The sequence below is a fragment of the Girardinichthys multiradiatus genome, chromosome 7, assembly GCF_021462225.1.
Source record: "Girardinichthys multiradiatus isolate DD_20200921_A chromosome 7, DD_fGirMul_XY1, whole genome shotgun sequence".
In the NCBI taxonomy this organism is placed as follows: Eukaryota; Metazoa; Chordata; class Actinopteri; order Cyprinodontiformes; family Goodeidae; genus Girardinichthys; species Girardinichthys multiradiatus.
Genome location: NC_061800.1, coordinates 48303152 through 48321331, shown reverse-complemented (window position 1 = coordinate 48321331; position 18180 = coordinate 48303152). Strand labels below are relative to the sequence as shown.

At 41.9% G+C, this 18180-nt stretch overlaps 1 protein-coding gene across 2 annotated transcripts; it reads left to right on the top strand.

Annotated features, from left to right (window-relative positions):
• Positions 1-712: 712 nt before the first annotated feature.
• Positions 713-16333, top strand: LOC124871669 (ly6/PLAUR domain-containing protein 1-like). 2 transcript variants are annotated; one of them, XM_047371136.1, is made up of 3 exons: positions 713-824; positions 3600-3728; positions 15168-16333. In XM_047371136.1, exons 1-3 carry the CDS (start codon positions 776-778, stop codon positions 15413-15415), a joined length of 426 nt encoding a protein of 141 aa, XP_047227092.1. In that variant the 5' UTR covers positions 713-775; the 3' UTR covers positions 15416-16333. The 2 variants fall into 2 exon arrangements, with proteins under 2 accessions (XP_047227092.1, XP_047227093.1); XM_047371137.1 differs by lacking the exon at positions 713-824 and adding an exon at positions 3296-3384.
• The last annotated feature ends 1847 nt before the right edge of the window (positions 16334-18180 follow it).

The window sequence follows — 18180 nt, the reverse complement described above, 5'->3', positions numbered from 1 at the left end:
AACTATATAATCTCCCACCACACTGTGCAGAGGTTTACTCACCTCAGGATGCTGAATGCCAGCTTACATGGCCGGACTGGAAACAGTGTAACAGCAGTTTTAGTATTTACTGAGGTGGTTATGGTTATTCACCATCCATAATAATCACTCCCTAGAGAAACTTGTAGTTTAAGTTACTGCAACATTTAAATTCGTTTTGTGATTATTAAAGTACTTTTCACACTTGTCAGCCTCTCTGGGAAAACTTAATTCAGGTTAAGAAAGTAGGGTTCTGACTTAACATCTGATCCAGGAGGAGCAGTGTGGCTTTCATGCTTGCAATGGATGGATGGATGGACGGATCATAAACCGCCTCTACCTGCAATAAAATTCCGGTTTGTGTGTGTGTGTGTATGTACAGCCTTTTCCTTATAAATTTGTCCATTTCTGTGAAAAGTGGTTTTTAATTTAAGAAAATACTTCTTTAGGCTTTATTTAAATTTAGCAACAAAACTGGGTTCCAAATATGGTTTTTGTTGCTCCTTTTTCCAGCATCTATATTTTTTTGTTTTGAGAAACTACTACTACTCAAATGAATAATGTGCAGAAAATAAACGCAATAAAATGTTTTAAGGCGTTAGCTAAGGGAAGTAATAACCAAGATGGGTTTGATCGGATCACGTGGTACATAAGGCTGTCGTGCATGCGCATGCCCGTGCACCAGCAGCGGGACTCGGAGCGGCTGCAGGAGGAGGACGGAGGAGCGCAGCATTTCTCCGAGTCTCAGGCTGGAAGGATGCGGCTCTGGACCTTCTCAGCTGTGCTGCTGTCCCTCTTTGGCTCAGGTATGGAACCACAGCTTTCATTCCCAACACATCCCGGAATTTCCAAACAAACTTCCCAACCCTACAGAGGCATGAATCAGACTTGGTGTAACAGATAAAAGCTGAAGATGGAGATGAGTTTGGAGGAATCCTCCGTGAATGTGAACAGATTTGTTGATTTTTTTTTAGCTCTTTGCGGTAAAGGATCTTTCATATCTGGATCCAGCCTGATAGAAGTGGTTCTTTTCGGACCTTCAGTGGTGCTGCTATTGTCTGATTGTCTGTTGCGCTGCGCTCTGTGCGCAACAACCGCTCCAGGTGGGTTTTATTAATCCGTCAGAAAACCAGCGACCCCTAAACTATAACGGAAGTACAAAACTAAGTTAAATATGTAAAAGTAATATTAATAATAGTGCTTTATTATAATTATTAAAATGAAAACAGCATTAGTAATTGTTAAAGGTATTTCAACCATCCTTCCAGTAGTTCTCTGGTACTGTAATCATTGAGAGCTGACACTGAATCTTTCCTAAAAGATAAAACATGAAGATCAGACCAGAGCAGCTTCACCCACTTGTTAATAATCCCATTCCTTCTGGCATTGAGGAAACCAAGCTATGAAGAGCTCCAGGAGACACGTCCCATCTGTTAATGCAGTCATGTTAGCTGGTTTTCCAACAGTACAGGTTCATCTTTTTTACATCTTTGGTTTCTCAACAGACCATTCCAGCCGCCGTACCCTCCTCTTCCTCAGCCAGGTTTTCAGAATGTGGTTTTCCTTGTGAAAAATGCATGGACATCCCTGGAAAAGACGTGGTCTTGAAGCCAGCAGATGTTGCTCTAAAATCTCTGTTTATTTCATAAAGCACATCTAAAAACAGCTCTGACCCGAGTGCTGCTCAGGGCAGCTGCTGCACAGTTAATGCATGTGACTCTTTACTGTAGAGCTAGACAAAGGTTCTCCAAACTAATCCCTGCTCCACATGGTTCTGTCAGCAGCAGATGGATGATGGTTCTTGATGCAAAACCATCTGAAGGACCAGAGGTCGGGCTCTGTGGACTAAGGTTCTGGACTTTAGAGGGAGAAATGTGCCACTCTGTCTTTGTGGAGCAGAGGTTTTGATCAGCTCAGCTCAGTTGTTCCCATACATCTGTTATCAAATCGAAGATCCTGTGGACATCTTTGCTCCGCAGAAACTCAGCCTTTCATGGAAGCTAATTTTGACTAATTGGTTAAAATCATCTGCGTTAAACCAAATTTTTTCAACTAGAACTTAAGAGCTTAACAGCTTCACTTGTAATGTCCTCCAGGTCAGAACACAGGGCTGTTAATGAAATGAAACAAAGAAGATGACATAAAACCACGTATAAAGGGAGGATGCTCAGAGTTCGCACACAGCACCCTCAGTGACTCTTACCTGTCTTCTTTTTCCTGGTTTGACTGGCTACCTTCTAATAATGATAATAATGATGATAATAATAAGAGGAAAAAGAAGGAGAAAAATGCATTTTATTTACTCTGCACCTAACATTTTCAGTGAAAATGTCAAAGTGCTCAAAAGCACAGAAATAGTAGCAAAAAATATGTATTTTAAATTCATACAGTACCAGAAAGTATTTACACCCCTTCACCTTTTCCACATTTTGCTAGCCTACGCACTTCTACGTTTGGTTTTCTTCTTAGTCCATCATAACAAAGTGAAAAACATGTTGTAAATGTGTAGAGAATGTAAACCTTTAAGATGCAGACAAATGATGACAAACAATTTTGATGGAAGTCCAGTTGTGGTAAATAAGCTGTTTGAACATCGTTTGGATTTAAACACACTTGTCTACATAAGGCTTAGAGAGCAGAAACCAAGCAATGAAGCCAAAGGAACTGTCTGTAGACCTCTGAGAAGCACAAACCTGGGGAAGGACACAAAAACATCTGGCAGCACTGAACATCCTGAAAAGCTCTGCATTATCCGTTATTTAGAAAAGAAGAAGCTCGGAACCACCAGAACCTTCCCTAGGTCTGTCTGTCCAACCAACGTATTCCTCCAACAGGACATTCACGGACTGGCCAGAAATATTATGAAACATATCCTAAAACATAACAGCCTGTTTGAATGTAGCAGAAACTCACCTTAGACATTGTTAGACCTAGAGAAACTAAATGCTCTGGTCTGTTGAGATCAACGTCCTCCTGTGAAGCATGGTGGCGGCAGCATCATGCTGTGGGGATGTCTTTTTGCAGCATAAACTGGGCAACTGTTCTGCATAGAGGGTAAGATGAGTGCTCCAGATCTCAGCTTCTGGTGATAATTCATCTTCGAACCCGAAAATGACCCGAAGCCCAAGTCCCAGATATCAGAGGAGCAGTATGTGAGTGTCTCTGAGTGACCCAGCCAGAACCTGGACCTAAGTCTAACTGAACATCTCTAAAGACCTGAAAATGTCCACCTAATGATGCTCTCCATCCAGCCTGTCTGAGCTGAGAAGATCTTCAGGGAAGAATGGTGGAAAACATTCAAAAACCAGTGAGCCAAGCTGCTGGAGACAAACCCAAGAAGACGTGAGGCTCTGATTGCTGTTGAAGGTGACGACTTACGCACATATTCATTTGAAATGTTTACAGGTTTGATAAATTCACATAAATATCCAAAGACATGTTTTCACTTTGTCATAATGGATGATTTTTATTAAAGAACGTTTTCATAAATGTAACATAATAAAAAATGAATCTCAGCACCAACACACCATATCCTGGTCCAACAACGGACTACAGGGTGTATTTCTGTCTGTGTGCCGCAGGACTGGCCCTACAGATCCAGTGTTACCAGTGTGAGATGACACAGGACTGCGCTACGCCAGAGTTCATCGTCAACTGCACCGTGAATGTGCAGGACATGTGCCAGAAGGAGGTGCTGGTGAAGGATGACGGTAAGTCAGACCTTCAGAATAAACTCCATCTTTTAACAATGTTTCATTTACCTCATTTGCAGGTTTTGGAGCAAAAGTATGATAAATTGAGTTTTATCCCTCACTGAGAGTTTTCAATGGTTTCCAACTTCAGTCCTCCAGAGCTCCTGTCCTGCAGCTTTTAGATGCATCCCTGCTCTAACACACCTGAATCAAATAAATGGCTCGTTACCAGACCTCTGCTGAACTTGATAACAAGCTGAAGAGCTAATAGAATCATCTGATTCAGGTGTGTTGGAGCAGAGCTGTAGCTCTCAAGGACTGGAGTTGGAGACCCCTGATTTAAAGAGTCACTCTGCTTCTAATTTACTATATTTATGTCATGAAACTCTCTACATTGTGCATGCAGTATAAATTAAACTGACCTGCATAAAAGTAGGGTTGTGTGAGTGGATTGTTGATTCATCAACGTTGATTCAGTGAGTCTTACTTCCTCAAAGACTCGTTCCTTGCTAATGATAAGTCGGTGTTGTAGAGACTGACATAAAAATCACCTGTCGGGAATAGAGTCGGTTCCTCTAAGGTGGAGGTCATGGTTCAGGTGGGACGAGGTTGCCCACAACACTGCGGGATAAATGACTGTAAACTGATGTTGACTTCATCAGGGCTTCAGTGCTGATTTACCTGAGTGTTTTTGGTCAGCCTTGATGTGTCCGGAACAACTGGTCCTTGTATATTTATCAAAATTAGGAATTTATATGTGACCCATCAAATAACTCAACATAATCAAAGATAAGATTTGTCACAAATCGCCTCAAGAGTTTATTTTACTAATACTTAATCAAACGAAAATATCGAAAGCTAAAATAACAAACATTACAAACTAAAAACAACCTGAAGAGAAATTTTTGTGAGTTATAATAATTACCTGAGCTGGAAAATCAAAAATTAACCCTGATCATAGATTCATGGTTCTCTCTTTATGGTTCATATATATATATATATAATTACTGGATTGGACATGGCCTATTAGCCGCTACAGAGGGTGACGTGCACATGTGGGTGCATTGCTATGCATTGACTCATGTCAACAAACCATCCTTTTCTGATGCAGGATGAGCATCTGTCACGGTCGTAGCGCCTCATTTTTATCCAGTGTTTTATAAAATATAGCTCATATTAAATCAGATGCTATGATAGATAGAAATATGTACTCTCCCTAAACATAAATCTATAAGCAGTGTGGGGACTGTGCCTTATAGTGCTGACAGGTATACCTTCTGTCCTACAAAGATCTCCATGCTGCCAGTTGGTTTTTAACAGCTCAAGATTCAATTTGTGATTATTATATCACAGTTTGTGGGTTTCTGGCCTTGATGCTGAAATTTCTAAACTGATTTAGTAAAAGAGGGATCATGTGACTCCTGTCACCTAGGCCAGGGAAGGACTGGCCCCGGGACATTTCCTGCGGCCCGGTCCACTCAGCTATCACCGAGAGGCAGGACCAAAGGCTCGGTTCGGGTCGCGTGTGATTTCTTTAAACAAACATCTACGTAGTTCCCTCTAGTAACAGCCTGAAGCTCCCAGACTGAAGATAGACGACTCCTTCTTTCTTCTTCTGAGGATGTCTGTCACAGCAGGCAGAGACAGCCAGAGAGGAACAGAGAGGATAAAAGCTCTGGCTGCGAATGGAACAAATGTGTGTAAATGAATATTTATTCATAAGGCAGCAAGTGAGACATAAACACTAGTGATGAAGAGTGCCAAGGCCTCAAGAGGGGCCTTTGCACCTCCAACCCCCACCCTGAAGTTCCCCCCCACCATCCCCCTACCCACGCCGAGGACGGCTCTTTCCATCCAGGAGAGGGACGTAAACAAACTCTTCAGGAGACAGAACCCCCGGAAAGCTGCTGGTCCGGATTCTGTCTCACCAGCCAGCCTGAAGCACTGCGCTGATCAGCTGTCTCCAGTCTTCACAGACATTTTTAACACCTCACTGGAGACATGTCATGTTCCAGCCTGCTTCAAGTCCTCCACCATCGTCCCTGTTCCCAAGAAGCCAAGGACCACAGGGCTTAATGACTTCAGACCCGTCGCCCTGACCTCTGTGGTGATGAAGTCCTTTGAGCGCCTTGTGCTCTCACACCTAAAAGACATCACCGACCCCCTCCTGGACCCCCTGCAGTTTGCCTACAGAGCCAACAGGTCTGTAGATGATGCAGTCAACCTAGCCCTTCACTTCATCCTCCGGCACCTGGACTCCACAGGAACCTACGCCAGGATCCTGTTTGTGGATTTCAGCTCTGCCTTCAACACCATCGTCCCAGTTCTGCTCCAGGAGAAACTCTCCCAGCTGAGTGTGCCCGACTCCACCTGCAGGTGGATCACTGACTTCCTGTCTGACAGGAAGCAGCGCGTGAGGCTGGGGAAGCACGTCTCTGACTCCCTGACCATCAGCACCGGTTCCCCCCAAGGCTGTGTTCTCTCTCCTCTGCTCTTCTCCCTGTACACCAACAGCTGCACCTCCAGTCACCAGTCTGTCAAGCTTCTGAAGTTTGCGGACGACACCACCCTGATCGGACTCATCTCTGATGGTGACGAGTCCGCGTATAGATGGGAGGTGGACCATCTGTTGGACTGGTGCAGCCAGAACAACCTTGAGCTCAACGCTCTAAAGACAGTGGAGATGGTTGTGGACTTCAGGCAGAACCCAGCCCCACCTGCCCCCATCACCCTCTGTGACTCCACAATTGACACTGTGGAATCTTTCCGCTTCCTGGGAACCATCATCTCCCAGGATCTCAAGTGGGAGCCAAACATCAGCTCCCTCATCAAGAAAGCCCAGCAGAGGATGTTCTTCCTGCAGCAGCTGAAGAAATTCAACCTGCCAAAGACTATGATGGTGCACTTCTACACAGCCATCATTGAGTCCATCCTCACCTCCTCCATCACCATCTGGTATGCCACTGCTACAGCCAAGGATAAGGGCAGGCTGCAGCGTGTCATTCGGTCTGCTGAGAAGGTGATTGGCTGCAGTCTACTGTCGCTCCAGGAACTGTACACCTCCAGGACCCTGAAGCGGGCAGGGAAGATTCTGGCTGATCCCTCCCACCCTGGTCACAGACTCTTTGAAACTCTCCCCTCTGGCAGGAGGCTGCGGTCCATCTGGACCAAAACCTCACGCCACAAGAACAGTTTTTTCCCATCTGCCACCAGCCTGGTTAACAAAGCCCGGAAACCACCCTGACACTCTCCCTTTCCCCCACAACCCCCCTGTTTTTGCTGACAGGACACCTGTAACCTGTAACTCTATGAGTTACATTAACGCTCAGCTTGGACTCCTGCTTTACTTGCACAATGATCACCTGCACTGTTGTATTGCTCTTGCATCTTATACTGCTCTATATTTACTCTCACTCACTTAAAACTGTGCACATATATTTATATTATATTGTAGATATGTTTATACTGTTTAATTTGTACTGTATTGCACTGACTACGCCAAAACAAATTCCTTGTATGTCCAAAAACGTACTTGGCAATAAAGCTTTTCTGATTCTGATTCTGAAAACACTAGCATAGCCTCTCCAGCACAACTAGGTACATGAGGAGGTTAGTTTCACTTTGAGGAACCAAAGAGGCAAAACAAACTCTGTTAGACAAATTACGAAAACAATGACACGAACACGTTTGCAAATAACATTTCATGTTAATTATATATCACTTACACTCAAGACAAACTGTTAAAGCAACATGTCATCCTACTCCTACAACTTTATTGGCCTTAAAGAATAAACAGTTTTGTGTTTTGACGCTGCTTCTGCAGCAGTCCTGACTCAATGTATGGCAAAGGTGAATGTGTGTTGTGTGTGTAGTCATGTGATGTCCTGTCCAGTAATATATATCAGTGGGGTTTTCACCCCATGAATTTCTAACACATGAGGTTACTTTGGGTTTTGGGAGGACTTCAAAAGGAGAAAGAACCTTGTGAGTTCCCAGCACCAAACAGCAGAGATAAAATGGATAAAAGTGCCTTATTACATAAATATATCATCATCACAATACCGCTAGAAGAAATATCAAAGAACTACTTTTGGATGGAATAAAGATTAGCCAATGAAAATTGATACTCCCAGTGAAGTCTGGTGATGTTTGTTGTTTGGTGAATTTGTTTAAAAAAGTACAACCATGTATTTAATTACTAAAACAGGAGATGCAACTTTTTTAAGCAAGCCATATTGAAAAGATGAAAATGATGAACTGGATTTATTTCCCTATAGCTGGATATTCTATCTGGATTTTAAGTTTGACTACAAATGTATTTTTATGTTTCTGTCACTACGTCCTGACAGTAGAATATGAGACAGATTATCTGTCTCATATTCTAAGCTGTGGAAAGAGGAGCTGTAGAGAAGGAGCTGTTGGGGAGGAGCTGTACCACAGCAGAAGGTAAGGGGGAGAGACTTGTAAGGTGTGCTTGTTCAGATTTTCAGGCCAAGTCCAGGTTATTGTTATCATGACTTTCATCTGAATTAAGGCATACCGCAGTTTTCTTGTAGCCCTAATCAGTAAAAACTGCACAATCTACACTGTTTGTGTAGATTTTGCAACTCGAGAGAGACGTTAGGAACAGTTAAGGAAAAATTGCTCTTTGGACTGTAAAGGTTGCAGAACCCAGGCTTAAAAAGCAGCTTCCATATTTGTTGATAAACTTCTATAAAAATGTCAAATTTTTTGCAGATTTCTGCACACGTCATTTCACGAATGTGAAATGTGGGCACTGAGCCACTTTTGCCCGTTTTGTGGAATATATGTTGCGGTAGTTGGTGATGAAACTCATGTCTTTCTGTTCCAGCTTGTTATAACCCTCCAGTAAATACTGGAGCGCTCCTTTTTATTCCCTGCGTGATGAGGAGTCTGAATAAGGTCCTGTCTGTGTGAAGCACCTCACGATGGCCTCCACAGCTCTTTAATAAGAACATTTCTGCCTGAGTGCTCATGAACACCTCAGCCTGTGTTATCATCTCTGCTGCTCTGCACGAGGAAGAGGAAGGAGAACCTTCACTGACTGATCACTGGTGGGATTTACCAATAGACACATTCATAATACCTTTCATATCAGTGTGGTGTGCTGAAGTGACATAAATAAAAATTAGTCAAGCTCCATGATTCACACCAAGAACACTTGCCTTAGGATTGCTTCAATGAGCCTGAACTCATAAAGATGCAGCTTACAGATAAAGAGCTGCTGGAGTATATGCTTAACCAATCCTGTGCAGAGATTAGTTTTCTCTCTGGAAGATGTTATCAATTCTTCTACCTTTTAATTTGACCTGGAACAACTTGACATCACTGCTCAAGTGTGGACAAGCTCTCCGAAAACCATCAGAGGTAGAAACACCATGAGAGCAGGATAAGACAGGCCTGGGTTTCCATCTCCTATGAAGATGATCTTCGTTCTCCTCCAGTTATGTGAAATGAAATTATAAAGCAATGTTTTTATCCCTGTGTGTCTAAAGAAGACGACTTTCTTCCCCACCACCTTTCAGCATGAAGCCTTCAGGTTGTTTCCCTTGCTTAAGCGAGCAGTCTGTGGACCAACAGCTGACATCTAGGCTATCAGATGCAGTCCACCTTTAAATCGAGGAATATTTAGTGAACGTTTCTACTAAGAGAACAATGGTTCAAACCTGAAATGATGAACTGTTGAGTTTATGCAGCAGATAAATGTAATGTGTGGTCTGCTGCAGATATTCTGAACTCTAAGCTCTAAACTGCATCTCATTGTCCTTCAGACACACTGGTCTTCTGCTTTTCTTCTTCTGCCCCACTTTTGAACTGGTTTGTTTGGACCTCAGCTCCAATCCACAAAGTTTCCAACCAAGGTTCAGAAGGAGGTGGTATGTTTTGTGGCGAGCTTCTGACCCAAGAGACAACGATTAAGGTTTAACAGATTTATTGCAAAACAGAGTAGATGGTTGTGATGGCCAAATCCAGTAAGATGGAGTAACTCTCATGCACCCTCATTGTTCGTTCATCCAAACACAATGATACACTTTAGATGCAACAAAGTTTTATTGAGGTGTTTAAATGCATGGGTTCTACTTGTAGGCGTGCACATTTGGTTCACATGTATTTTTATCAACTCATTTTGATCTTTGATTTGTAATTATTGCTAATTCTTGTTTCTCTTGCCGGTTTTTACCTTCCATGATCCCTGGGAGTCTGGCCAGACAAAAGGTGATGGCCAGGGCTCAGAGCACCTACATACCTGTTGGAAAATTGGACTACGCCATCAATTCCTGAAGGAGTGGGGGAATTTGTATTTTCTTTAGTTAAAGTAGCTCTTCTGTATTTAACTAAAGATCTGTATTTAAAGTTTAGTGGATTTCATTCCTTTCTTTTGTGTGCAGTTTAGCAACAAACTTAACTGTACCGTGCTGTTTCTTGTAGTTGGTGTTGGTAATCTTTAGTTACCCCTGTGGTGTTGTAATGGTCTAATCAACCCATATAAATACCTTTGTGTGTCATGTCTTAACAAGTCAGTTATGTTTGTTTGTGCAGTCAGTTGGTTTGCTCACATTTTTTGCCTGAGTTTACTTTAGCTTATTTGGCCTCTTTTATGAGCTCAGTTGTCATTTTTGCAGTTATAACCTTTTTGGGTTAAAATTAAAAACCCTATTTTTCTCATAATTCCTGTGACTCCTCCTGCTTTCCAACTCGGTGGGAGCTTGACGTTGCGTCATGAAAGAAAGTAGTCTGGTAGGTTATAGCTTGAGAAGGTTTGAGCAAATCCAGGAAACTTCACTGAGGAGAAGTTTAAGGGGACTCAGAAGGTAACCTTGGTTAAGGATGAAAACATAAGGGGATCAAACACTAGAAATATAACGCAGGGCTAGAGGTAGATCCAGCACCTGATGGATGGATGGATGGATGGATGGATGGATGGATGGATGGATGGATGGATTCTATTCATCCATTGTCTATACTTAATTAACCATGCAGGGTCCCAGGGGGTTTGATGTCCACCTACAGCAGTCATTGAGCGAGAGGCAGGGTCCACCCTGACAGGTCACTAGTCCAACACAGACACACTCATACCTTAGGGAAGCTTAGAGCAACCAATTAACCTGAAGCAGGAGTACCCAGAGACGACTCACACATGCACAGGGAGAACATGCAAATCTTCTAACGTAATGTCCTTCTTTTTATTGGCTCTTGCTTTAGTATTTTGTTATGACATGCTCATTACTAATGGGACAAACATTGTTACTGTCATGTTAAGGTAGAAAGTGTTAAAAAGGTTCAGACAATCTACAGCAGTGCTTCCTTTCCAAGTGTTGATCAGCAGTTCTCCAGATTGTCATTTCACGTCTATCTGAACATTTTGTTCTTTTAACAACTCAGTTATTAAAAAGAAAATCTTTGACATGCTCCTGAAGATGATTACTTCATCCTCAGTAAGTGAGACAACATTGGAAGTAACTGCAGAACCTGATCTGTGTTTGGACTGTTCTGATCCTGTGGAGCTTCCTGAGTTATCAGAAATATTAGCTTCATCTAAACCTTCAACTTGTATGTTAGACCCAATCCCAACCAAATTATTTAAGGAAGTGTTCCCTCTGATTACCAGCCCCATTTTAGATATGATTAATATATCTTTAGTAAATGGATCAGAACCACAGGCTTTTAAGTTAGCTGTAATTAAACCTTTACTTAAGAAACCTTCGCTTGATCGAGATGATTTAATAAATTACAGACCTATATCCAATCTTCCATTCTTATCTAAAATTCTTGAGAAAATTGTTGCTAATCAAATGTGTGAACATTTACACAGCAATGACCTGTTTGAAGAGTTTCAGTCAGGTTTCAGAGCTCATCATAGCACTGAAACAGCTCTGCTGAAAGTCACTAATGATATTATTATGGCCTCAGATAATGGACTTGTGTCTGTTCTGGTTCTGTTAGATCTCAGTGCTGCATTTGATCCAGTCGACCATAATATTCTCTTAAAAAGGCTGGAATATGCTGTAGGGATCAGGGGAACAGCGCTAGGCTGGTTTAAATCTTATCTGTCTGACAGATTCCAGTTTGTTCATGTAAATGATAAATCATCTTTAAACTCCAGGGTTAATTGTGGAGTACCACAGGGTTCAGTACTTGGGCCAATTCTCTTTACTATATATATGCTTCCAATAGGTCAAATTATCAGGCAGCATAGGATAAATGTTCACTGTTACGCTGATGATACTCAGCTTTACTTATCCATGAATCCTGATGAACCCAACCAGTTAGATAGACTACAAGCAGGTCTTGAAGATATAAAAACTTGGATGACTTTAAATTTTCTGCTTCCAAATTCAGACAAGACAGAAGTTGTCGTCTTTGGACCGGAGTCTTTAAAAAAGAAACTGCTTAGTCAATCACTTAACCTGGATGGCATTAAATTGACCTCCAGTAATAAAGTAAAAAACCTTGGTGTAATCTTTGACTAGGACATGTCATTTAAATCCCATATTAAACAGGTTTCAAGGATTTCCTTCTTTCATCTCCAGAACATTGCCAAAATTAGAAATATCCTGTCCAGGAGTGATGCTGAAAAACTAGTCCATGCATTTGTTACTTCAAGGCTGGACTATTGTAATTCTTTACTATCAGGATGTCCACAAAATGCAGTTAAAAGCCTTCAGCTGATTCAAAATGCTGCAGCAAGAGTTCTGATGAAAATTAAAAAGAGAGATCATATTTCTCCTATTTTAGCTTCCCTTCATTGGCTCCCTGTTAAATCCAGAATAGAATTTAAAATTCTCCTCCTCACATATAAAGCCCTTAATGATCTAGCTCCATCATACATCAGAGATCTGATTGGTCCATATGTTCCTAACAGAGCACTTTGTTCTCAGACTGCAGGTTTACTGGTGGTTCCTAGAGTCTCTAGAAGTAGAATGGGAGGCAGATCCTTTAGTTATCAGGCTCCTCTCCTGTGGAACCAGCTCCCAGTTTTAGTCCGTGAGGCAGACACCCTGTCTACTTTTAAGGCTAGGCTTAAAACTTTCCTTTTTGATAAAGCTTATAGTTAGAGTGGCTTAGTTTATCCTGAGCTATCTCTGTAGTTATGCTGCTATAGGCTTAGGCTGCTGGAGGACATAATGACCACTTTCACCCTCTTTGCTACATTCTCATACTACTCTCCAATTTTGCATTATTTGCTGTTATTTCAGCTTTTAACTTTGTTCTCTCTTTTCTCTTCCTAGAAGCTACACCTGGCCTGACTCTGTGTCTACCTGTGACACCTTTCTGGAGAGGGGCATCGTCCAAGCTTCTGCTGGCAACAACTTAATGCTCACCTTCTACAGATGATCCACATGACCCTGTCTTTTAGTGTTTAACCCTTTCTCTCTCCTAGACATGGCTACTGACTGAGCTTCTACTGTGACTAACTCTATGTGCTCTCTTTCAGACTCTAACCTTGAAAACTGGCTCAGAGTTTATCTGTTCTTTCTTTCTAGATGAAACGACTAAAGGAGCTACATCCATTAACATTTACTTTTCCTTCCCATAGAAAGGACTCCTGGATCAGTGCTTCTTTGTTCTTTTTGTGTCTCTGCTCTGTTCTCTCAAACCCCCAGTCGGTCGTGGCAGATGGCCGCTCACACTGAGCCTGGTTCTGGTTCTGCTGGAGGTTTCTTCCTGTTAAAAGGGAGTTTTTCCTCTCCACTGTCGCTACATGCATGCTCAGTATGAGGGATTGCTGCAAAGTCAACACCAGTGACTGTCCACTGTCTCTACATGCTCATCCAGGAGGAGTGAATGCTGCAAGTCACTGACTGGATGTAATCTGCTGGGTTTCCTTAGATAGAAAAACTTTTTATCCAATTTGAATAAATAACTGAATCTGACTGAACTGTTCAATGGTTACGATTAATTAGAATGTATGAACCTGACTGTTGTGAAGAACCTTGAGACGACATGTGTTGTGAATTGGTGCTATATAAATAAAACTGAATTGAATTGAAATGGATGGATGGATGGATGGATGGATGGATGGATGGATGGATGGATGGATGGATGGATGGATGGATGGATGGATGGATGGATGGATGGATGGATGGATGGATGGATGGATGGTTTCTCCACTGTTCATTTCTGTGTTAAAATTAAACGTTGATGAAGTTACTGTAGACACCCTTCAGGCTTAATATTATGACCAGAGCTCCTCACACTCATTTAGCCGTCATTGTGGTGTAAAAGAAAACCCGATTCATTAGACCAGGCCACTTTCTTCCATTGCTTCGAGGTCCGGTTCTGATGTTCATGCACCATGGTTGGTTCACTCAACAGTGAATAGGGGTTAGTATGGACCAGTCAGTGGCTTTGGAGCACCATCCATAACATGTCTTTATTATTATTTTTAGATCTCTTCTCTGATCTTTATCATTTATGCTTCTCCAAATGGTGCTGTATTAGTTTATTCCTTAGATTTATTCTGTTACTGTATTTTGTTCCTGGTCTATTTTTGTTCTGTTACATCTGTAAGATTTTCCTTTGGTCAGTTTGTTTCCTTGCATCTCTGTTCAGCTCATTCAGGTTTTAGTTCCCACTCCCTGCCACAGTCAGCTAGTAATCGGTTTCATTCAGTCCAAATGTCTCATCTGTGAGTTGAAGTATTTATAATCTCCTGTTCTCTTTGCTCTCCGCTGGTTTATTCAGTTTTTGCTCAGGCCTGGTTCGCATGTTGTTGCCTGGTTCTTCCACCTCAAGCTGGTTCTGCCTGCCAGTCTGCATTCTGGGGTCCACTCCAGAGCTTTGCTTGACAGGATATTCTGACACTTTTCCATCAGAACCAGCGTTAACTTTTTCAGCAATTTGAGGTCCTGCCTTTACGCCACACTTGCATTAATGAGCCTTGGCCACCCATGACCTTGATGTCGGTTCACAACCACTTGGACTCCTTCTGACAGATACTGAACACTGCAGACCTGGAACCCCACAGGTCCTGCAGTTTTGGAGATGCTCTGACCCAGTTATCTAGCCAAAACATTTTGGCCCAACTCACTGAAATCCTCAAGCTGTCCATTTTTCCTGTTTCTAACACATCATTTCATAAGGTCATAATGTTGTGCCTGGTTTTTGTATGTTCCTGCTTGTTCAGAGAAGTTCTTGTATTAATGATTGCTAACAGAGAGCAGCTTGATTCAGTCCTTATCCGTCAGCAGGTTGTTACCCCATCTAATTCTGACAAAAACCAGTAAATCCAACAGTAAGAAATGTGTTGCCGTGACAATCTGACTTAAAAAGCTGCTGAAATCTGTTTCCTTTCAAGTTCAGATCCCCAAGATGAAAGAATAGATGCTATTTATCCCCAATTACACGCCTCAGCCATCTGTTTCCTCTCCAACAGTTGCAGCTTATAATCGTCTCATTACAGTTCTCCTGCCTCTATCTCTGTTCTTATCTCAGGGATTCACTACCGCAAGTCCTGCGCCTCATCAGGAGCCTGTCTCATCGCCTCCTCTGGCTACCAGCAGTTCTGCACCAACAAGCTCAACTCAGTGTGTATCACCTGCTGCAACACACCGCTGTGCAATGGCCCACGGCAGAAAAAACGGAACCCGTCGTCGTCCTCCGCCGTCGCCCAGATTACGCTGCAGCTCCTCCTGGTCCCTGTTTGCATCCTTCTCCTCCTGCTGGACTCCATCCTCTGCTGACAGAATGTGAAGATGATATCTTCTTGAACTTTGTGATTTCAGATATGTGTTTTTATATGTGATCAAGCTTTAAGATGTAAAGATCCTGAGTGTCTGCTCCCAAAGACGGTCAGCTTTGGTCATTTCACATATAAAAGCCATGGTGCTGCCCTGGGAGGAGCTGGCTGAGGCCAGATGGAGCTGCCAGTTTGTCGAAGTGGAAAATTGTGCGGATTTTCCAGGATGCATTAATTCCTGTTAGTTTTACTGATGCACTCAATACAATAACAGCAGGAAAGACCATAAATATAGATTAATGTAAGAAAATATGCCATTTTACCTAAATTCCATCATCTCTACAGGACAGTATTAGCATGCCAATAAAAACGGGTTAGTTATAAACATATAATAAGTCAATTATTACAGATTCAGTTACAGTGTTTACAGTAAAACAATATGACATATGGTACCAACAGGTTAGGTTTTACACTAATTAAAGGTGTACTTCATATATTATTGAAAGCCTTTTTGGCTGAATCGTTTCCTAGTGTTGCCCCTCAACGTCCCTAAGCTGCTTCATCATAGATCCCATAGGGAAGTGGATGGAAAACAGCTCCTCTTCAACAAGCTGAAGATGCATCAGTTGTCTCTGATTACTGTTACCTAAACCAACATGATGCATGGATGCACTCTGCTTTTTAGTAGAGAATACATTATGCATGGCTTTACTTTAACTTGCTCCCAGTATCACCACAAGATGGCGATAAAGTGCCAAACCTCATCCTTCTTTGCGCGGCTGGCAGTGGCAGTTGGCTATGGAAGCAAATCGTTACCATATTTCAAATGAAAAAGCATTTCCAGAAATACTTTTTCATTTTAAGAATGTGACTGCATTATTTGACCCATAAATAAAATTAGTAATCAATCATCCTATTTGCATTTTCTTCTTCACGACTTCACATTTTATGCCATAATCAAAAAGAAAACAAAGCAAACATTGCTTTTTCGTTTTCGTGGTCTGCCCGCAAAGTACTGCCCAGAACTCGAAAATGAAAAAGCATTCCGAGCTGCGGGCGCAGAAGAGTGACGTCAGCAGCCGCTCTTCCTCAGCTGACCGAGCTACCCATCTTGTTCGGTAGGGGGCGCTGTACACGTCTGCATTGGCTGTGGTTTATTATAGAGCACGAGCAGCAATTCTGAATTGTCCCTCACAGAAAATTATAAATAAATGCTTAAAAACACGCTGGATGTCCCAGGCCATAAGGCTGTCATGAGGATGCCACAGTCTGCCACCAGAACTGCCAGTTCTGCCTGCCGCTGCCACAAACTGAGCTCGGCCCTGCTGCAATTCAATCAATTTCTTTTTCATTTTAATTTAGTGAAGCAATGAGCAGTCTTGAAGAAGAAAGTGCAAATGCAAATAGGATTATTGATTACCAATTTCATTTATGAGTCAAATAATGCAGCCACATTCTTAAAATGAAAAAGCATTTTTGAAAAGGCTTTTTCTTTTGAAATATGGTAACAATAGTTACCATAGTTTGCGACATCAGTAACAAAATCCTGAACCCGATTCTGCGTTTGTTTCTAAGATTTTATTTGAAAAGGTTTATGATATCAAACTACATTGAAATACATCAAAATGGTTTTCATAGCTCTGTTTCTAAATAAGGATTTCATTAATTAAGGGTAAAAGCTTTCCAAACCAAACCGACCCTGTCGAAAAATATAATTTCCCGATCACTGCCAGACCCGTAGAATCAACATATCAGATTTCTAAGGCTTTGGGTCTCCAGAGAACCTCAGTAAGAACCATTGTCTACACATGGAGAACACGTGGATCATCAGTGACTCACGCTGAAGGTCTCAGAAGAAGCCAGAAGAACATATAAAGCTCTGCAGGCCTCGCTGCCTCAGTTAAGGTCAGAGGTTATGATTCAACCATAGGAATCAAAAACTGGGCAAAAATGGCATCCGTGGAAGAATTCCATGACCCGAACCACAGCTGATCCAAAAGAACACAATGGCCCGTCACTGGTAGCATGGAGATTCTTACCTATTCTGGTGAACAAGGGGAGGGGGAGCCCACAGCATTACTCTTTTTATCAAAAAGCCAGAAATTCAAACCTTAAACAGTCAATGTGTAAAAACTACATCGAGTCTCAGAACATTCTGGTGGTCCTGCTATTTTCATGTTTCTACGATGTTTCATGTAGGATATGTTACAGGTTCAGGAGACCAATTCACTCAAACGGGAAGGTTTGTTAGCAGTGAGACACAAAGTGACTGAAATGTATTCATGTTTAAACTGTTTCTAAATGCTTTTCATGGGGAAATCCTAGAGCAGGTGACATCATGACACTCTAATCTGAACATAAATGAGAAAAACAGACTTTCATAAAAGGTTTCCAACTACCAGCTCATTCAAGTAAAGTCCAGGTTTTCATCAGCGGTTTAAGGCTGAGCTTTAAGACCTTTCAGGCAACCCATCATTTTATTTATGCACTTTCTGAGTCACAGTTTTGACAGTTTTGTATTCACTGGACCCATCTGACCTCCAATCCCAGCAGTGATTTTTTTCAAGCAGTTTTGCTAACAAGAACATGCTTTAGTCTAGCAAAGATAAAGAAATGTTCTAAATGTAGCTCTCTGTACCTTTAAATGGTAATACGTGTTTAAGTATGAATCATATAAGTTCATTGAAAAAGAATACTGGGAAAATCAAAAGTTGCATTATGATGGGAAAACAATTTAAGTCCTCTCACCTTGATGTCAAATATAAATCT

Coding starts and splice junctions, on each gene's coding strand:
- LOC124871669 (XM_047371136.1), top strand. CDS start 776: ATGCGGCTCTGGACCTTCTCAGCTGTGCTGCTGTCCCTCTTTGGCTCA. Junction 825..3,599: donor GCTGTCCCTCTTTGGCTCAG/GTATGGAACCAC, acceptor TGTGTGCCGCAG/GACTGGCCCTACAGATCCAG. Junction 3,729..15,167: donor GGTGCTGGTGAAGGATGACG/GTAAGTCAGACC, acceptor TTCTTATCTCAG/GGATTCACTACCGCAAGTCC.